The sequence below is a fragment of the Apium graveolens genome, chromosome 9 (genome assembly GCF_009905375.1).
Source record: "Apium graveolens cultivar Ventura chromosome 9, ASM990537v1, whole genome shotgun sequence".
NCBI lineage: Eukaryota > Viridiplantae > Streptophyta > Magnoliopsida > Apiales > Apiaceae > Apium > Apium graveolens.
Window position 1 is genome coordinate 37,440,154 of NC_133655.1, and position 22,915 is coordinate 37,463,068.

A 22,915-nucleotide genomic window follows, 5' to 3' on the forward strand; every position below is an offset into this window, starting at 1 on the left:
CTCTGTTTTATATTATAAGTACTTTGAATCCTTCATCCTTGAACCTGAGCCACGTCATTTGAACTTTGATCCGTAAGCCTTATTCTTTGTGAACCATTTCTTGTTAATTTACCAAATACTAAACCACACAAATACGATACTACTCCACAAATATATACCCATCATATACCAAACACTGGAACATAATAGTTTAAATATATAGAAACTTTTATACTCCACCATACCTTGTGACACCAAAGAACTAAACCTTGTAAGATCATTGTTCATCTAACACTTGATTCTCTTACAGGCTGAAGGCCATTTCTTATACATACTTTGATACACCCTTGTGATACTCATGAAGAGCATCATGCCTTTATACAAATATTTCATCACTGTTGATTATGATATTGTTTTATTAAGTTATATTGTTATTCATATTGAATTTAGAATTGGATCATTTTCTTTATATGGACCAGATTCGTGGTCATACCAGATTCGTGGTCGAATTAGGCCAATGTGTGCCTTGGATCCAGTTTATAAAGCAGAGCCGTGTGCCTTGCTCGGGGTTAGTGCGTGACTGATCAGCATCCTAACCTTGGTTTTAAAATTTAAAATGAATATCCAATTATAATGATTGTTTAATAAGAATCTTAATTCCTCTGAATCATCTCGTTTGACCATTGATTAAACTCAGTTATTGTTATTGTGACTTGCTGAGCTAGTTAGCTCACCCTTGCGAATCTTTTTATGTATTCTACAGTTAAGAAGGATACGGTGGATAGCGAGGTTTCCCAGTTCAATGTACGAGCTAGGATTCCAGAGTGAGTAGATCGAGCTAAAAGGAATATGTCCTAAGTCCAATCATGTATTAGGATTTAGGAATAACTTTCTGTGTAATCTGTTTTGATTTCATTGATATTAATAAAAGGCTTGTTTTGTTTTTATTACGGGCTCTATCTATTTAAGTGTTTAAATAAGATATACCATAGTTTAGAGTAAAGCTTTTTATGGATTATGATGAGATCATAATAGTGAGACCTAAAAGATGATAACTCTAAACTTAAATAGTTCATGATCATAGGATTACTAACTGGTAATTAATAATCCGTAAAGATCGGTACATACTATGCTTGCTTCATTATGAAGGATGTCTGTTCTCATAGACATTTATGTGGTGACACTATAGCTAGTATGTAGGTGCTTATTATAGAATAAGTTCACTGAACATGACTCGCACAGCTGAACAACTGATGGAGTTCACTCACGTGTCAGCAGTTGTTCACATAGTGATAGTTGTACAAGTATCCTTAGACTTGAGGTCATCATAGTCATCTTGTGTACACTGAACTATGCTTTGGTTTAGTTCTTAGTCTCCAGGGATAATTATTAGGGCTCTACTGGGTATAGGAATTTGTACACGAAGATAGTGTATGATCAATAAAAGAATCTACCCCTTCCAGTGAAGGAAGCGAATGTTCAAGGCTGATCCACTTATGCTAGTTCAGGAATCTCTGGCCAGAGTGAATGAAATTAGAAAGGAGTTTCTAATTTGCATAGAACTACGCATAGTAAATGGTAAGCAAGTGATTGAATTAGATAGGCTTGACACGAGATCCATGCCTTGTATTTAATCGGGATATTGTAGGGTAGAAGGAGTTTATTGTACGGTAACTATTCACTGAATAGGTTCTTGGTATTCTAAGCAGTGAATTCGTATTATCCGGATAGTCGCGATATGCTGAGAAGTATCCCTCACGATGTAGAATAAATATGATTAATTAATTAATCATATTTAATAAATTAGAGAATTTATATAAATAATGATAAAATAGTTTTATTATTATTTATTTCTACTACCGGCTTAATATTGAACCTACAGGGTCACACCATAAAAGGAGAATGATTTAATGGTGGAGGAATTAATTAATAATGGCTAATAATTATTTATTTATGAAATAAATAATTAATTGGCAAATTTAATAATTGATTAAATGAGATTTAATTGATTATAAATTAATTAAGAAAAGTTCTTAATATTATTAATTAAGGATTTAATTTTTGGAAATTAAATCAAGAGAGAATTATTTCTAAAGTGTTTAGAAAAAGAATTAATAATTAAAAGGTGTTTTAATTATTAATGAGAATAATAAATGGGATAATAATAATAATATTTATGGGAAAATTTCAGCTGAAAATTTTGCCTATAAATATACTATTATAAACCCTATTTTTATTCTAACCCCAATTTTTATAAAACCTAATTCTCTCCACCTCCTCCTCCTCCTTAACGTCGTTTTCTTGGTGGATACCGGTGGAGTGCTTCACGTTTGAGGAGCAGCTGCTAAGGATCTCCGATCGTTGCTTTTGGATCGCATATTAAAGGTTAGTAATCGATCCCTATGTTTTTACCACGATTTATATGCTTTTATTTGGATTTTGTATATGTAAAAGTGTTTTACCATGCCTCCGCTGCGATTAAAATCCAACATTGGTATCAGAGCTCAGGTTGTATGCATATAGATATGTGGTAAAAATTTCAGAATTTTATGTGCTTGTATGAATTAATTATGATTTCTACAAGTTATATCATGGATTAATTTTGTCTGATGAGAAATCATTTCTCAGAATAATTTTGAATGTTGATCTGGGTTCTACAAGTGTTGTAGATCGTTTGGGTATTTTTCTTATAATTTTATGATGTATAGATTTTATATTATGAATTTTTGAAGATCTTGCAATTAAATTCGTAATTAAATAAATCATATATATATGAATTGTAAGTATGTTTATATATTTGTATATCTGCTGCTGTATATCTGTCTGTGTTGTTCTGCACATATTAAAGAAAAGAGGACTAGGCACATGTGATGTGCTGCGACACAGAAAGAGAGAACTGACAGCACGGCGATCGAGAGAATTGTCAGGCGGCACAGTCGACGCAGGAAGGAGGACCGCGCGTCTGCCGTGCGCGCGTGGGGTACACGCGCCCGTGTACCACGCGCGGCGCGTGGCAGACACGCGCTGGTCAACGGTCAAGCAGTGCTGACGTCATGCTGACATCATCAGATGACGTCATGCTGACGTCAGCATAGGGTTTTGGGCGCGTGTGGCGCGTGGGCGCGTGGGCGTCGGTGGTCACGCGTCTTTCAGCGCGTGTGCGCGTGGGCCGCGTATGGGAAACTTCTTTCGGCGCGTGAGGGCGCGTGCGAGCTCAGAATTGGGTGATTTTGGTGTCGTTGGTTTCGTCTTTTCGAGACGCTTCTAATGGTATATTATATGATATTTTATGAAATTATTTCAAACTGTTTAAAGCTGACAGAAGTGTTTTTAAGCTATTTTTGTCCGTTTGAATTGCTTTTAAGTCCTTCATGTGATACATAAAGATGTATATTGCTTAGACCTATATGCTAGATGATGTAACATGCCTACCTTGATGTTTATTCATGTTTATATATGTGATGTATGCTTAGTTTATCATGCGATGATAGATTTAGGTGAACTTAAATGAACATAAGGCGTTTGTTAGACAACCTAGTATAGTGAAATTGTTTCATAACCTTAATAACAATATTATGAGTACAATCATGAGATTCTTGTATTTATGAAACACGTAATTGAATATGAATTTTCGATATGAGAGAAAGGATGATTCTGTCAACAACAGATTTCTATCTGTAAGAAAGGGTTATTAAGTGACGCCTCTTGACAATGCTCCACCCGATCTGGGAATCATCTGATTATTGATTATTAATTTGAAATATTTAATTTAAAAGGAAAAATCTCTTTATAATATGATTATGATTGTAACGTAATATAATCCCTCTAAAATTAAATAATATCAAGTAGTAATTGGTCAATGACACAACGGGCTTGTGTCGGTCATAGCCTTCCAACATGATAGAAAGTAGTTCTTATTTTTAAATCATTGTCGTTTCGTGCCACAACCGAGGGCTTTGATTTCAAAATAAGAAATACTTGTCTATTACATAGAGATGTGTACATTGAATATGAATCTAAAGGTCGTTACGTGCCACAGCCGTGGGCCTTTGGGGACTGATTCAATTGTACGGAATGTTGGGTTAGACTTGACTTAGAATATTGAGTTTGTCATGCCACAGCCGTGACTCAATTATTCAAGAGGCTAAAGTTTGATTAGGGAATAACATCAGATGTAATTGACAAGAGTTGTCTGCCTATTGAACATTACATGGCATTTCGTGCCCCAGCCGGGGTTGTGTAATGGAATGTAGGATCCCTATTCCCACTAGCATTATGAATGCTTAATTTTTCACGTAGGGGGTCGAATAAATTAGGTAAACTAGTGGGAGCCACTTATGAATAAAGACCCGATTCATATAGTGTTTTAAAATGAAATCGACTATTTGCTAAGTGTTGTTATGTGTTTATCATTTACAGATTTACAATATACATTATGTCTTCTGCACTATCACTCAGGAGCATACTGGATGCTCACAAGTTGACTGGTCCTAATTATGCTGACTGGCTTCAAAACTTGAGAACTGTTCTCAGGATTGAGAAGCTGGAATACGTGATTGACTCACCTAAGCCTACTGAACCTGCTAGTGATGCACATAATGATGAACATGTTGTGTATCGTAGGTGGATAGATGATGCAAATGTTGCTCAATGCATCATGCTAGCTTCTATGAACATTGAGCTACAGAAGCAACATGAGCATATGGATGCTCACACTATCCCCATGCATCTACAAGAGTTGTATGATATGGCAGGGAGGACAGCTCGATATGAGATATCGAAGGAGTTGTTCGGTTGTAGGATGTCTGAGGGAACATCTGTGAATGACCATGTACTTAAGATGATCAATTTGATTGAACGTCTTGGACAACTTGGTTTTACCATGGATGGGGAGCTGAGCCAAGACTTGGTCTTGCAATCGCTTCCGAGTTCGTTCTCGCAGTTTGTTGTGAACTTTCACATGAATAAGTTGGATGTCAGCCTGCCTGAACTCCACAACATGTTGAAGACTGCGGAATCGAATTTTTCCCCTAAAAAGAGTTCTGTTCTTCTAATTGGTGATGGTTCCAATCCTAAGAAAAGGAAGAGGAACTCTTCCAAGAAGAAGAAAGTAGGTGAAGAAAAGCCGGTTCCACCAAAAGCTGAAGACCCCAAGAGCAAAGTTGTTTACTTTCACTGTAACAAGGTGGGGCACTGGAAGAGGAACTGCAAGGTTTACCTTGCAGAATTGAAGAAGAAGAAGGGTAGTGAGACTACCGCTTCTGATTCAGGTATGTTCATGATAGAAGTGAATATGTCATTAAATCAAATTTCTAATTGGGTATTAGATACCTCCTGTGGTTCTCAAATCTGCAATTTGTTGCAGGGACTAAGGAGAAGTAGGACTCTTGAAGAAGAGGAGGTGATTCTACTGATGGGAAATGGAGCAAGAGTTGATGATGTAGATGTAGAATCATTTCATTTACATATGCCTACGGGCAAGACTATTGTTTTAAATAATTATTATTTTGTTCCCTCGATTGTGAGGAATATTATTCCCATGTTAGACTTGGCTGGATTTTCATTTATTATTGAGAATAATGAATGTTCTATTCTTAGAGATAATATTCTTTATGGACGTGGTGCTTTAAATAATGGTCTGTATGTATATGACATTGTGCATGATTTACTTCAGATTGAACAAACTAATAAAAGAAAAGGGATGATGAAAATCTCACTTTATAGTGGCACTGCAGTCTCCATTTAGTGGACATGGAGAGAGGGCTGCATATTTGCTAGGATTGGTACACACAGATGTATGTGGACCAATGTCTGAGCAAGCCATGGGTGGATTTTCATACTTCATTACTTTCATGGATAATAGATCTAGATTCGGATATGTGTTTGATAAAACACAAGTCTGAAGCCTTTGAAAAGTTCAAAGAGTATAAGTATGAAGTGGAGAAATAACCAAACATAGTATTATAACTCTTCGATCAGATCGAGGTGGTGAATACTTTAAAGGAGTGTTTCTAGATTATCTCAAAGTAAATGGTATAGTCTCCCAGTGGACTCCTCCGGATTGGTATCTGAAAGGAGAAATCGAACTTTGTTAGACATAGTTCGGTCCATGATGAGCTATGCATATCTTCCAGTATTCCTATGGGGTTACGCATTGGAAACCTCAGCATATTTACTGAATAAGGTGCCTTCCAAATCTGTTCCTCAAAACTCCGTATGAGATATGGAAAGAAAGGAAACCGAGTCTTAAACACGTTAAGATTTGGGGATGTCCAGCTTATGTCAAGAAAGTTGACCCAGATAAGCTGGAATATCGATCCGTAAAATGTAGTTTTGTGGGATATCCTAAAGAGACTTTAGGGTATTACTTTTACACCGATCATCGGGTGTTTGTCCCCAGACATGCTACCTTCTTGGAAAAGGAGTTTATCCTTGAAGGAAACAGTGGGAGCAAAATTGAACTTGATGAAGTTCAAGAAGCACAAACTACTACGGATCAAGTGGAAACACCTGTTCAGACTGAACAACCTTCTGTGGAACAGCCCATTCGTAGGTCAGGGAGAGTGTCTCGCCAACCTGAGAGGTAATATGGCCTTGTCATTAAGAATGACAATGAGTTGTCGATCATTGATGATGACGACCCTATGACCTATAATGAGGCTATGAGTAGTGTTGACTCAGAGAAATGGCATAGTGCCATGAAATCCGAAAAGGAATCTATGTATACGGTATACAAAAGATAGATTATAGCAGATGGCCAGGTGGATACCTATAAGGCCAGGCTTGTGGCAAAAGAATTCAAACAAAGGCAATGGATTGACTTTGATGAAACCTTTTACCTGTAGCCCTGTTATAATCAGTTCGGATTTTGCTTGCGATTGCTGCTTACTACGACTATGAGATCTGGAAAATGGCCAGATGGTTTTCTTTCCAAGGGAAATGAAAACCTAGTGTGTAAGCTACTGCGAACCATATGTGGTTTAAAGCAAGCTTCTCGAAAGATGGAACATTCATTTTGATGAGACAATCAAAGAGTTTGATTTTATCAAAAACGTAGATGAACCATGCGTCTACAAAAGGGTCAGTGGGAGCGCGGTAACATTTCTTGTATTGTATTGAAATAGAGTTGACACACATAACAACATAGCAGACCCACTCACAAAGCTACTTTCTGAAAGTCACTTTGATCGTCATAAAGACTAGATGGGTATTAGATACCAGAGTGATTGGCTTTAGTACAAGTGGGAGATTGAAAGGAATATGTCCTAAGTCCAATCATGTATTAGGATTTAGGAATAACTTCCTGTGTAATATGTTTTGATTTCATTGATATTAATAAAAGACTTGTTTTGTTTTTATTACGGGCTCTATCTATTTAAGTGTTTAAATAAGATATACCATAGTTTAGAGTAAAGCTTGTTATGGATTATGATGAGATCATAATAGTGAGACCTAAAAGATGATAACTCTAAACTTAAATAGTTCCTGATCATAGGATTACTAATTGGTAATTAATAATCCGCAAAGATCGGTACATACTATGATTGCTTCATTATGAAGGATGTCTGTTCTCATAGACATTTATGTGGTGACACTATAGCTAGTATGTAGGTGTTTATTATAGAATAAGTTCACTGAACATGACTCGCACAGCTGAACAACTGATGGATTTCACTCACGTGTCAGCAGTTGTTCACATAGTGATAGTTGTACAAGTATCCTTAGACTTGAGGTCATCATAGTCATCTTGTGTACACTGAACTATGCTTTGGTTTAGTTCTTAGTCTCCAGGGACAATTATTAGGGCTCTACTGGGTATAGGAATTTGTACACGAAGATAGTGTAAGATCAATAAAGGATCTACCCCTTCCAGTGAAGGAAGCGAATGTTCAAGGCTGATCCACTTATGCTAGTTCAGGAATCTCTGGCCAGAGTGAATGAAATTAGAAAGGAGTTTCTAATTTGCATAGAACTACGCATAGTAAATGGTAAGCAAGTGATTGAATTAGATAGGCTTGACACGAGATCCATGCCTTGTATTTAATCGGGACATTGTAGGGTAGAAGGAGTTTATTGTACGGTAACTATTCACTGAATAGGTTCTTGGTATTCTAAGCAGTGAATTCGTATTATCCGGATAGTCGCGATATGCTGAGAAGTATCCCTCACGATGTAGAATAAATATGATTAATTAATTAATCATATTTAATAAATTAGAGAATTTATATAAATAATGATAAAATAGTTTTATTATTATTTATTTCTACTACCGGCTTAATATTGAACCTACAGGGTCATACCATAAAAGGAGAATGATTTAATGGTGGAGGAATTAATTAATAATGGCTAATAATTATTTATTTATGAAATAAATAATTAATTGGCAAATTTAATAATTGATTAAATGAGATTTAATTGATTATAAATTAATTAAGAAAAGTTCTTAATATTATTAATTAAGGAGTTAATTTTTGGAAATTAAATCAAGAGAGAATTATTTCTAAAGTGTTTAGAAAAAGAATTAATAATTAAAAGGTGTTTTAATTATTAATGAGAATAATAAATGAGATAATAATAATAATAATATTTATGGAAAAATTTCAGCTGAAAATTTTGCCTATAAATATACTATTATAAACCCTATTTTTATTCTAACCCCAATTTTTATAAAACCTAATTCTCTCCACCTCCTCCTCCTCCTTAACGTCGTTTTCTTGGTGGATACCGGTGGAGTGCTTCACGTTTGAGGAGCAGCTGCTAAGGATCTCCGATCGTTGCTTTTGGATCGCATATTAAAGGTTAGTAATCGATCCCTATGTTTTTACCACGATTTATATGCTTTTATTTGGATTTTGTATGTGTAAAAGTGTTTTACCATGCCTCCGATGCGATTAAAATCCAACACGAGCTAGCAGGAGCTTACTACGGTAGTGGGATAGTATGATTGTAAGAATAATTTCATTATCAGTTGTAAGTTAAATTAGTTGGGATTTGGTACGTTGTAATAAAAGTTAAGGTTGTTGCTTGTTTTCATAATTTAACCTGTTGTGATCCGCGGTTATGTAAAGCAGGGTCATTGCAAATAATATTTCATATACAGGTTTATATTTTGGGTATGTGTTGTGGACCCCAAACTTCTGACCCTGGTTTGGAGGGCGCCACAGTTCATATTGTAACAGATTTTATTAAATATACTTGATCTTTGTTACATACTTGTGTTGAAATCGATTTGATTTTATAAACACTGTATTCAACCCCCTTCTACAGTGTTGTGTGACCTAACACCTTATCTTTGATCTGTCAACATATCGAGTCTTGTAGCCACCTTTGCTAGTTGGGTTATATAGAGATTTTGGTTTTCAATTATTGTTGTTGGAAGACTGTCCCTTGTTCTTGAAAAATCTTGGCTTTTTGACCCTAATGTTATAAAAAAAATTTAGCTAGGTATGCCATAGATTGGTCCATCTCATCTAGCTCATCAAGGGTATAGTACTCATCTTCTTCTAGCTCCAAAATAACTTATTTTTAGGGTCCTTTGTTCTTTTGCTCCACATCTTGAATGACTGGAGTTTGTTCATCTTTACTTGCTTCATTGTCATTGACAACCAAGGCACTAGATCCATCAACTACATGTCCTTGGTTTGACCTTAATGACTTTCTTTATAACATTTCAAGTTCATATGTCTTCAAGATTCCATAAAGCACCTCTAATGTCATTCTGCTCAAGTCTCTTCCTTCTCTTATGGCTGATATTTTCTGTTCAAGGTGGTCAGGAAGAGATAGCAAGAACTTAAGGTTCACCTCCTCATCTCATAATACTTATCATGAAATTGCAAATCATTTATCAGTTTGTTAAACCTTTCAAAAACTTCAGTAATTCTTTATTTAGGCTTTGCCATAAAACCCTCATACTGAGACACTAGTATCCTCCTTTGATTTGAACTAACTTCTTCCGTTTCCTCACACAAAATCAATATTTTCTCCCAGATCTGTTTGGATGTGTCAGAGTTGACAATGTTGTTGTACATCACATTGTCAAGTGACTCTATCAGAATTAACTACAAGCCACTATCCAGAGAGACTTTCTCTTTTTCAGTTTCAGTGTATTTTGAGGGGTCTTTAGGAGCATAGTGAGCTAGAATGACCATGTTTTCATCTGTAGATTCCTCAACCCTTTCCATGGGAGTGAAAGGGCCATTCTTGAGAATCTGTATGTATAAGGGATTGACCATCCTTATAAACAACATCATCTTCTTTTTCCATTGAGTATAGTTGGCTCTGTCAAATGCTGGTATGTTAATACTACTTAACTTCCATGCACTCATACTTCCAAGATCTTTATCTATTTTCTTTCAGATTTTGCTTTGATACCACTTGTTAGATATTAAGTGCAACACAGAAGGGGGGGTGAATGTGTTTTCTTGATTTTTAGCCTTTTTAAAACTTGTTTGGATATGGTGAACAAAGCAGTTTACATTTGTAATGATATTATGTTAGCAAAATTAAAACAACAAGCACAACAAACACAATATTTCAAAACTCGCTTAATTTATATTAATTAAGTTTGTCTTGCTACAAATTCTGTGTACTTAAAAGTACAAGAACTCGGCTTCTTTTTTGAGAGAGTACAAGAAAATTTAGATCTGTTTGTTACTTTAAATAAAAGGGCCAATATTTACTTTATAGATTAGTAAAACACTGGTTTACACAGCATGCAATAAAATGTGCTAAACCCTTTTCTAAGCTATCGTTCTTTCTATTTTTGGCTCAGTAAATCTTTGCAAATCTTGTAAGTATGTAACCATCCTTTGTCAGTTAATCTTGGCACTTGATCTTTCACTCTTCAAGCTGCTTTTGTAGACTTTTTAATCTAAGTGAATAGATTGTTTGTTGATTGATAATCTTGAATCTTTAACTTGTCTGTATTACTGTATTTGAGCTTCATGTTGAGATCTCCAGTTTGTTCTATAGAAAACTGAAATCTTGATAAGTATAATGACTTATTGAGATCTCTGAGTTCTCTATAAGTGTAATTGACTTGCCGATGTCTCTGAGTTCTGCGTATTTGACATGTCGAGATCTAGAGATCTCGACATGTAGAAATGACTTGTCGATATCTTTGAGATCTCCATATGTATTTTGACTTGTCAATATCTCTGAGATCTCTAATGAAAAATTGACTTGTCGATATCTCCAATCTTCACATCTTCATTTGACTTGTCGATATCTCTGAGTTCTCTGTATGCCATTTTGGACTTCTCGATAAGCCATTCCAGAGTCTCGAATAACTTTTATATATAACTTGATCTGTGACTTGTCGATATCGTGACTTAGAATATTTTTCATAAAACAGATTTGTTCAACTCCAAACTTCCACATCTTTTCTCTGAGATATGATTTTTACTTGATCTTCTTCTAGAGTTTATTCTTAGACTTGAAACTGTTTACAGAATAATACACTAGTCTAATCTTCTATCATTTTTACAAACTCAAGAAATACAATATATAATACATATTTAAACTATCATACAACTAAATCTCAGGATTGTCAATTTGACTTAATATTGTTATTGTATAGGCATGTATTGCACAACAATACCTCAACCTCATACCAGCTTAACCCGGTTCCTGATTGGAACCCGATACCCAAATGTTTAATGTGTAATTTAATATTTAATGTATAAAGTGGGTATAGTGGGAGAAATTAGTAGACTTGCTTAATTTTTATATTATAAAACTTTATTATTTTTTATACTAAAAATGAAAAGAGACGTCGTAAACAATAAACTGTATAATAATGAATATGGGATTGAAGGAGCAGATAAGCATGTGAATGTTCCTTTTTACAAAATCATTTCATAATTTATTCAATGATAGTGCTAACTAACCCAAAAATTTTAGAGTATAAAAATAATTATAAAATGAGGTGGTACGGCAAATAACAAAATTTAATTCAATATGGACAGGGATTTTATTTCATTATCTAAAAAGTTACCCTTTATGACATAATTTCGGAAAAATTATAGTAACAATTTTTGGGTGTGGGGGCATTTCCTTGATTTATTTGTACAAAGGACATGTTATTAAAATATCCAAATATTAATGGGCTTGAATATGGGGGCCAAACATGTGTGGAGTGAGATAAAAATGGGATTTGCTAAAAACATTTGAAAATGAAATAAAAACTCCGAACCCTTGCTCACCGAACGCCTCTTTGCCTCCTTTCTGAGACTAACCCAAATCAAACCCTATCAGCGGCCGCGCAGCATTCCCTTGTGTATGTCCCCCTTAACTTCATATATAAAGTAATTTCTACGTTCTATAAATGTATGCAAATGTAAGTATATTTTCAAATTTAGTCACCTGTTTGGCTGCAGGAAATAACAAGATGGAGACGGGTACAACTGTGAAAGATGTATCGCTACATGAGTTCGTTAAAGCTTATGCTGCTCATCTCAAGCGTTCCAGAAAGTTTTTTTTTATTATTATTATTATATTCTATCTTGTATTTTAATTTTTGTTATAATGATTTCAGTTTAATATATTTTGTAGAATTTATTTAAATGCGAGTGTTTTGTATGATCACATTTACTTGTAGTTCATTGTAAGGCATTGCTAAGAATTTATTAGTGAATAGCGTTTAAATCTGTTTTATATATTTAATTATGGTGGTGTATTAGTTTTGACAAGCTAATACTTTAAATGAGAGCTTCACTTATTTTTAGGATTAGTTATTAAGAGTTCCGGTCATTTATAAATCTGAGACCATTTCTAAGTTCATTGCCCTTTTTCCGAAACTAGAACATTGGTTTAAATGATAAGGGGATGTAAACCCAAAGGCTACATCACATCTGAGCCAAAAGAAACTCGAGAAATGGCTAGAGCCCCCCACCCCTCCTTTTAATCCAAGTGACCTAAGATTTAAGTAATTGTAATATTTTATTCCCTCTATCCAATTTATTTAGTTCTACATGGACATAATTGAAATATAAAGGCACAATCTATATATTCGATAATCTAGCTGCTAAGACAAATGAGATAGTCTCTTTTGTAATTGGGACAGACCCTTTACAAATGAGACTAACAATGAGATAGTCAAGTTATGCAGAAAATAAATTACTGAATAAACAGAATTAAAAGTACTGCAGAACACCAAGAAGTTTTCACTTGGTTCGGCCCTTAATCCTAGTCTATGGCCTACATTCAAGTCCCCATGCCAACTAGGATATAGAATATATTATATCAACTTCAATAAAAGAGTTTGTTTGAGAACAAATAGGAAGAATATATCCAGTCAAACTAGAATACAACAAACCCTATCAAACCAAACAGTTATATAAATCTGGAATCTGCATTGTCTCGGATTAATTCTGCTTTGTTCTCGGATTAATTCTGCTTTGTTCTCGGTTGATTGTCTGAAAAGCATATCATCAGGCATTAACAATAATAACACAAACCCATGTTTCCTCCACTAGCTATAATGAGATTATCAAGTTCACCTGTAAGTAAAAGCAATTTATTTGCAGCAGTACAATTTAGTAGTCATATATATTGGATGTGGCCTCTATTAATATTATATTTCTTCTTCTTTTATCAGTTGCGATCGATATGTTATTAATTTTTTTCCCTTGTTGGCAATTCCTTGGTAGTGGATATAAGCTGTAAATTTCGTTAGTGTATATTTATATGTGTTGATTTCTTTGTTTAAGTTTTTTCTATCTATTAGAGTTTAAGGTGCAATATTACAATGTTTTGAATTTTCCTTCATGGTAAGTTCAATTATGGCGTGAGTGATAAGATCCACTGCAACCAGTATTAACACAAATACACAATAACAGCTAATGCACACATATGCATGTTTCTCTTGTTGGTATTCTAGGGATTACTGTATTAAAAGTAAATCAGGGTATTGTATTAATAGTAAATCAAACGTCCTAGTTATATATATTAATACATATATATATGATACAATGATACAAGGGCATCCAAGTTGGTTTTCATCTTTTTGTGAATCAGTTGTAATGTGACATATCGTTTAGCCTGCACAAAATTGATTGACATTACTTGTTTTTTGGGTTGTCTCTTCTGATTGTTGTATTATTTTTTCTAGCTTTAAGTATTGATCATGATGAGGATCAAGGAATGAATATGTTAATTTGGATTTGGTTATGCGTACTTGTGGTGATGTTCAATTGGAGAGGATGCAAACATGGGTTATGCAGCTTACTTGGACAACAAGGAATAAAGGAGTGATGCATGAAGTTGGACAAGTAGCTGATTAATTAATTCGAATTTTGCTTGCAAGTTTTTACCTTTCACTTGAAAGGGTTTTTCTTGTTTTAAGTACTTAGGATTTTATTTTCCTATTTGGATTTGGTTTTTGTCTTTTTTCTATTCGGATTTGGTTTTTAAATTTGTTTCCTAGAAGGATTCAGATATTGGCTAATTCAAGCTGATATTGAATTTCTCTCGGAATCCTATAGGGTTTGGGTTATTGTTTAAGCCTATAAATACCCTTCTAATGTAATCTTTTAAGGGGGACAATGGATGATATAAAACTTGTGTTTTGAGATAAACTATGAGTAGTTTTTCTTTTCTCTAAACTTCAATTACTGGATTGTTTTGAAGGTTAGATTCGAATTACTTAGTTTCTGGATTGATCTAAGCAATTTGAGATTCAAAGTTCACGTTTCTGGATTGATCGTGTTCTTTTGAAATATCCTCTTCTTCTCTTATCCCTTTTCTTCTTCTTCTTTCTTTATTTGTGGAGAGATCCACATCAATTTGGTATCAAGAGCCAAGGTTTTTTCTCCAATTTCTTAATTGTTGGGAGATCTAGGTTTCAAAAAAAAAAAATTACTATTCGCGAGTACTGTTCACGAGACTGTTCACGGGGTTACTGTTTACAAATTACTGTTCATAGGCACTGTTCACGGGCACTATTCATCGGCACTGTTCACGTGCACTGTTCACCAAATTTTTTTCCCGATTTTTCTTATGGCTACGGATGAATTGCTCAGAAACTTACTTGGAAAATTGGATGAGATTGATAAACGTACTCAAAAGCTTGTTAATTCAACGGAATCGAGGTTTGATGCATGGGATAAAATTTTAATTAAGGTGAAAGATAGTGGTGAAGTATATGATCCTGGTATAGAGCTTGCTTATTTTACAGGTTTGGGTAGCATTGATGATTTTGTTGAATGGGTTACACAAGTCGACAAGATTTCTGCTTATACAGGTTGGACTGAGATGAGAATATTCAAGATTGCAGCGCTTAAACTTACAAAGAAAGCAGGCTTGTGGTTTGATAATCTAAACACAAAAAGAGTTAGATCTGGAAAAGAAAAGATTATGACTTGGACATCTCTGAAGAAGAAACTTCGTGCAAAATATATTCTTTTGCATTATAAATTCGAATGTATAATGAAGATGACATCCCTCTCTCAAGGTATTATGAGTGTTTCCGAGTATACTTCTGAATTTTATAGATTGCGCCTTATTTGTGACTTGGAGGAGACGGAAACAATTAAAATTGGAAGATTTATTCGTGGATTAAATTTGCCTATTTATCGAAAGGTTAAATCAAGTCCATATATCTCGTTTAATGATGTATGCAATCTTGCTTTGGAATTTGAATATTTTCAACAAGACGAGAAATTGAAGTCTTCCCTTCATGAGTTTACTCTTTCAGAAGAAACTAAAGAAGAAGACTTTTTCAGTGTGGAGAATGTCGTGGATCTTGTTGCTGATTACCATGTGTTACATATGGCGACTACATCAAGTTTGGATGAAAAGGATGAACCAGTTACAAAAGAAGCTATAATAGAGAAGCATGAAGAAAGACAATCACTTGTTGAGAAAGTCTTGATTGTTGAAAAAGATCAGATAGATGCATCTCCTAAATTTGTGCATGACGAGATTGTTGAAGGACAAGAGATACTAAAGGAGACGTTCGAAACTAAAGAGGTTGTGTATAAGGGAAACAACATTATCCTAGTGGAACACAATGATTTTCTGGGGATAGAGAACTTGTTGAATTCACATATCTCATCAAACTATCTTATTCTTTCGAGTTTACTTCCAAAGATATTGCTGATGGAATTGAAATTTAAGGCTTTCAAGTTCTACGAGAAATCACCTCGTTATGTGCTTATTCTTAAATACTTTAGAACTCGAGGACGAGTTTTCTTCAAAGGAGAGGAGAATGATGAGGATCAAGGAATGAATATGTTAATTTGGATTTGGTTATGCGTACTTGTGGTGATGTTCAATTGGAGAGGATGCAAACATGGGTTATGCAGCTTACTTGGACAACAAGGAATAAAGGAGTGATGCATGAAGTTGGACAAGTAGCTGATTAATTAATTCGAATTTTGCTTGCAAGTTTTTACCTTTCACTTGAAAGGGTTTTTCTTGTTTTAAGTACTTAGGATTTTATTTTCCTATTTGGATTTGGTTTTTGTCTTTTTTCTATTCGGATTTGGTTTTTAAATTTGTTTCCTAGAATGATTCAGATATTGGCTAATTCAAGCTGATATTGAATTTCTCTCGGAATCCTATAGGGTTTGGGTTATTGTTTAAGCCTATAAATACCCTTCTAATGTAATCTTTTAAGGGGGACAATGGATGATATAAAACTTGTGTTTTGAGATAAACTATGAGTAGTTTTTCTTTTCTCTAAACTTCAATTACTGGATTATTTTGAAGGTTAGATTCGAATTACTTAGTTTCTGGATTGATCTAAGCAATTTGAGATTCAAAGTTCACGTTTCTGGATTGATCGTGTTCTTTTGAAATATCCTCTTCTTCTCTTATCCCTTTTCTTCTTCTTCTTTCTTTATTTGTGGAGAGATCCACATCAGATCATCAAATGATATTATATCATATCGGATCTGCAGCATAATTCATCATTTCAATACGAATAAGGTTATTTCTATTGTTATCTTACTGTTCTAAAAATATATAACAGATGGAGCTCCCACATTGGACTGATATTGTAAAGGCTGGCACTTTTAAGGAGCTTGCACCTTATGATAATGATTGGTACTATATTAGAGCTGGTATGCTGGTTCTTCATTTTTTTGTACTATGTGAAATATCCTGTATCGAATTTTTTATGGCTTTTGCTTATTTGTCTTTGTGTGATGTGACCTGCAGCATCAATGGCAAGCAAAATATATTTGCGGGGAGGTCTTGGCGTAGGCGCCTTCAGGAGGATCTATGGAGGGAGCAAGAGGAACGGTAGTGCTCCACCACACTTCTGCAAGAGCAGTGGGGGTATTGCCCGTCACATTCTTCAGCAATTGCAAACAATGAACATTGTTGATGTTGACAGTAAGGGGTAAGTGGTTTAGAATTTTAAGAAAATATTAGATGATGTGCATGTTACTGTAAACAGTTGAAGGTTTGAGGGTTTTGAGAATCTATTATGAGGTTTCTATGTTTTTTATTATGTAATAATGCTTGTGTAATAGAGGTTAAAAATCCGTCAATTTAGCTGAATAAGGCTCGTCATCCCTTGAATTAGTCATCTTCTAATGCTAGTAATCTGTTTCTGTGCACGAGTGGGAGAAAAATCACATCAAGTGGACAACGTGATCTTGATCAAGTTGCTGGAAGGATTGTTATTGTGGCTCCTTGAATATATTTAATTTGGCTCTTGGGATAAACGTTGAACACTCAGTTTTCATTCAAGTTTTGTATGTCTAGATTATGTAGCTTTTAGGACACATTTTCAGGACCTGGTGTACCGGATTTTGATGTTAATGGTCTTCCTTGAGTCGTAGTTATCTGTTAAATCTATAAAGGTTCTCAAAAAACTTTGATAAGTGAGACCAATTATGTTGCAAGTGTATCTCTTTAATGTCCCCTACGGATTGTTTTCGAGTTGTGAGAGAAAAAAGGATGCCCTAGATATATTTTTTTAAAGCATTTAAACTATTTGATCAAGGTTCCCCCAAGTTTAAACGCTTCAGGTAATAATTATAACTACTGGAAACTCTTAGTAATTTCTGAAGCCCATCGCATTCACGTGCGTACACAAGACATAATATGTTTTATTGATTGGGCCATATGTTTTAATTCGTCACGTGTATAAAGTGGTTGGAGACAATTGGAAAAAATATGTTTTATTAAAGGAACATTGGAATATATACAAAATTCTAATCCACATTAGCCTTTTCTGCCGTCATTTGTGAAAATCAGCATTGAAGTAGAGAAACCTTCTTTATCGGAAACTCATTTTGAATTCTCTACAAGAGTTCCTCAAATAATCTAAAGCACAACTTCCATTTTCCTACAACCTTCATAAACCTCTCTCACACACACACACTAATCTATCACACTTAACAAACTAATTCCGGAAAACCATAAATGATTACCTCATACCATTGTTCAAAGTACATTCAAAGTATTTTTGTCAAGCCTCAAACTACCATCTGTCTTTCGAAGAATCATATATATTATGAGTCTATATTGGAAGGAACTGATTACAAAAGTTTATTTGTAGAAGCCTGAGCACAAACAAAACAATTACATACCGCAGCAGATTATTCAAATACATAACATTCTTTAAATAATTATATGGTCTTGAACTTTAGAGGTATGTGAACAAGCACCACAGATTTTGCACATGGTAGTTGTACTCTTGCTTGTATACTCAACAAAGTGTCCACTTAATTCGATGAGTGTTATATGAACCAATAAAACCACTACCGTGGCAGCTAATAATATTCATAAAGCACATTAAGAACCATATACAGACGAATTTAAAATGAATACACATAAACACTTACTCGCGAGTGATACTTTCCCTTCCTTGACGTGTACATAAGGAGGGTATACAAAATCGCTACAAATCTTGCTTCAATTTTGCGTTGGAATTCATACCAGCATTTCCACACAATATTCTTAAAAACGTATGAACGTCTTCCATGGTGTAAAGATATGCGTATGAACTAGTATGAAAAGCCATGCTATTGTTTTATACATAAAAATCATGCCAATAAACAAAGGAAGAAAACACATATAACATGTAACTTAAGTCCTTTGGTTGAGTACTAACCAATTATCCAAGCATTCTGAAGTCTGAACTCAATCTTTGTTTAATAAGCCGGAATCGAGTTTCCTTTTACTCCCTCCAAAAAAGTACTCTTTACATGGGAATCTTATATTCGGAAAATTTGAGACAATCTCTTGATATAATTTCATAAAACTAATTATTGGAGGTTGTTCCTTATAATGAAGATTTAAATTTTTACACTTGGATCTAATTCATTTTTTTAATGTAATCCATAAACAAATTGAGGTGAAGTTAGTAGTTTGAAATGGGTTTGTGGGTTTTTGTCCCACATTGATTAGGAAATTGAGGGGTGTATGTGCAAGAGCAGTTTACCAACTACTAAGGCACGTGGGTATGCATGGTGTTATTGTGTGTCTCGCGCACACACGCACGCCGTCGCCCCGACTCGACTCGGGTAGAAGGGCGATTTGGGCGAATCTCTCAGCGTCTCGCGTACGCGAGGCGACGTGGGCGACGAATTTTATTGCTTGTTTAATTCAAATAATTACTGACTTGTTATATTGTTTTAATCTGAATATTGAATATGTGTAATAGTGAATATCAATATTTGCTGATCAGAAATTACTAACTCTGATTTGCTGGAATAAATACTGATCAGCGTTAGATCAGGATTTGTTGAGGATGTCAGATCCTAACGTGCCTGGATCAGGATTTGTTGAAGCATATAAATCCTCATGACTGGATCAGGATTTGCTGTGGTTAATCCTGATGTGTTGACTGTTACAGTTCTGATTCTGAGATATTTTATTAAATGCATATTAAGTCAGGATATTTATTATTATTAATGTAATATCTTCAGTTACGTTTCTATTTTATATTACATAAAGACTAAAATATTGGAAGGACATATAGGTCAATCACATAGCTGCTATCTCTCTCTCTTTTTCTCTCCTCCATAATATACAGATTATAGCATAGGTTTTCTGGGCGAACTGAAATACGGCTCGCTGTTGAGTGTTACGTATCTGTGGATGAAGTATTCTGTGATGTTTTATCCTGGAAGCGATATTGATGCAACCCAACACAGCGTAAGTGGGGAAATAATCTCTTCAAAAACAGTCTAGGCTTCCTGAATGCTAGGCGACTTAGCTGTTATTGGTTCTTTCAGATTTATTAGAGCGACTGTTAGAGCTAAGTGTTCTTTCCTATGTTTGTCAATTCAGTTAATGTGATATATCTTGCTATTTTCCTTCGTGTTTTGTTTCGTTATTTGGTTTAATTTGTCTGTACTTGTTAATTTGTGATATATATAATTGCCTCATTGTTGCGCATAATGTTAATTATACCCAACAATCTTGAAGACATTATTTGTTAAATTGTGTAATTAGCAAGATGGTTAACGAAACTGGTGATGTTCTTAAGACTGGTTCTGGTTCTGGTGTTACTGCATCCATTGATTGGATCACTTATCGTTTTCCCCAACCAATTGATTTATTAGGTATGCATGATAAATTCAGCGGTGGAGCTTCTTTCTCTCATTGATAGAAAAAGATGAAGCTCTGGTTAACGGTTAAGGGTCTATAGCCAGTGGTACAGTATGATCCACATGTGTTGGATCAAGAGAAAGCTGAATCTGTTAAGGCTTATGCTTTATGGGCTGAGAAGTATGGGGTGGCTAGGGCAGCCATTTTGGCAGCCTTGACGAACACCTTGTTTGATGTGTATTCATCTAATGTCTATACTGCTAAGGCCTTATGGGATAAGCTGGATCAAACCCATAATACAGATTCTCAAGGACTTGAGAAGTATTGCATGGATAGGTTTCTTGACTTCAAGCTGGTGGATGGAAAATCCATGACTTAACAGGTTTATGAGTTTGAGATGTTGGTTCATGCTTTGGGGGAGTCCAGTATGGTCTTGCCTGGGAAGTTTTGGGTTATGTTAATGATTGAAAAGCTCCCTAGGTCTTGGAAAGAGTTTGCCCTCTCCCTGAAAAGACAGAAAGGAGAGATCACTTGGACAACCTTGATGTTGGACATCTCTGTGCAGGAGCAGCACAAGTCCAAACAAGGACATGTGATGCCTGCGGAACATGGGAGCTCGAAGGTGAATGTAGTGACTGTAGGAAAGAAAAGAAAGGTAGTCACTAAGAAGACTAACACTAAACCTCACAAGAACAAGGTTAAGAAACCAAAGGCAAACAAATCATGTTGGTCTTGTGGACAGGTTGGTCATTGGAGTAAGGATTGTCCAAGTAAGAAAGCTAAGAAAGCTGGAGTGGTAGCTCAAGCAAATACTGTGCTTGGACTTGGAACCATGTGTGGGCCTATAGCTAACATGGTCATTGGTAAGGTTGTTGCCTCTGGAACCGATGAGGGTATGTTACTTACGACCCTGTACTACTTTCCACTTATCTGTCACATGAGTGGTTGATTGATATTGGAGCTAATGTATATATTTGTGATGATATTAGTTTGTTTGTATCTTATCAACAGAGTCATGGAGTGACAGTGACGATGGGGAATGCTAGTGCTACACAAGTACTTAGAATAGGAAACATGGACCTGCAGTTTATTTCTGGGCAGATTCTATCTCTCACTAGAGTGCATCATGTTCCCTCTATTCGTAGAAATATAATAAGTGGAAGTTCTTTAGTTAAGAACGGCTTTGAACTTTCTTTGAAATGTAATAAAGTAGTTATTACACATACTGGTACATTTTTTGGCAATGGTTATTTGTCTGATGGTTTGTTTTTAATAAATGTTGAACCCGTCTTGGGTGGTTTTATTAATGATAGTGTTGCACCTTCTGTTAATTGTGTAGAATAATCTGACTTGTGGCAGTTACGACGTGGTCATTTAAATTTCGGTGCTCTAAAGAATATGATGAATTTATAGTTGATTCCAAATGTTAGATATATTTTATAATGTCATGGCTAATATGTTTTATGTTTAGCTTTCAGATCTTACTGAACAGGATAAATCAGTACTTAACTGTTGATCAGTACTTATACTGGAAGTCAGGACTTAAGGATATCAGTACGTATGTTATCAGGAGATAATCATCAGAAGATAGATATCAGAACTTAAGTGCTGAAGGATAATCAGATAAGGACAGTAGCTGATTAAAGGAAAGAAGATCAAGATAAACATAAGAAGAGATATGCATGAAGAAGGAATTCCGTGAAGAATGGAATACTTGGAAGAAAAGATATCTGATTGATATATTTTAGGAAGCAGAATTATATTCCATATCAATTAGCGATTATCTTGTAACTGTGTAGTATATAAACACAGACATAGGGTTTACACTATAAGTGTTATCATTATTAGAAAAGATTATTCATTGTAACTCTAGCAGCTCTCGTGATATTTGTTCATCACTGAGAGGTAACAGTTCCATACTGTAACAGAGTTTATTGTTTCAATAAAGTTTGTTTTCTGTTACTTAAGTTCTTAAAGTTCGATTTGAGTGTACTATACACTGTATTCACCCCCTCTACAGTGTGTATGTGACCTAACAATTGATATCAGAGCCACTCTGTTAACATACATACAGTTAAAGATCCAAACACAATCATGTCGGACACAGAAACTCCAACTAAGCCTACCACAACTGAGGAACCACCAAAAACACAAATTCAGAGTCGGTATGAGACCATCAGAGTCCCCATACTGAGACCATCTGAATATCCCATATGGAAGGTAAGGATGACCATGTTCCTGGAAGCAACAGATCCAGAATACCTTGATAGAATCAAGGAAGGCCCTCACAAACCAACCAAGCTCGCTGTTGCAGTTGCAGGTGAAGCAGCAAAGACTGTACCAAAGGAAAAGAGTGATTATACTGCTGAAGACATAGCATCAATTGCTAAGGATGATAAGGTATGACACTTACTGCATAGTGCCATTG

At 35.0% G+C, this 22,915-nt stretch overlaps 1 protein-coding gene across 3 annotated transcripts; it reads left to right on the top strand.

The window, feature by feature from the left end:
• Positions 1–12,119: 12,119 nt before the first annotated feature.
• LOC141686587 (small ribosomal subunit protein eS19x-like) lies at positions 12,120–17,849 on the top strand. Of its 3 annotated transcripts, none has more exons than XM_074491610.1 (4): positions 12,120–12,256; positions 12,339–12,445; positions 16,951–17,042; positions 17,140–17,849. In XM_074491610.1, the coding sequence occupies exons 2-4, from the start codon at positions 12,393–12,395 to the stop codon at positions 17,325–17,327; spliced, it is 333 nt and encodes a 110-aa protein (XP_074347711.1). In that variant the 5' UTR covers positions 12,120–12,256; positions 12,339–12,392; the 3' UTR covers positions 17,328–17,849. The 3 variants fall into 3 exon arrangements, with proteins under 3 accessions (XP_074347711.1, XP_074347710.1, XP_074347712.1); XM_074491609.1 differs by having other exon boundaries at positions 12,357–12,445; XM_074491611.1 differs by lacking the exons at positions 12,120–12,256; positions 12,339–12,445 and adding an exon at positions 13,136–13,480 and having other exon boundaries at positions 16,952–17,042.
• The last annotated feature ends 5,066 nt before the right edge of the window (positions 17,850–22,915 follow it).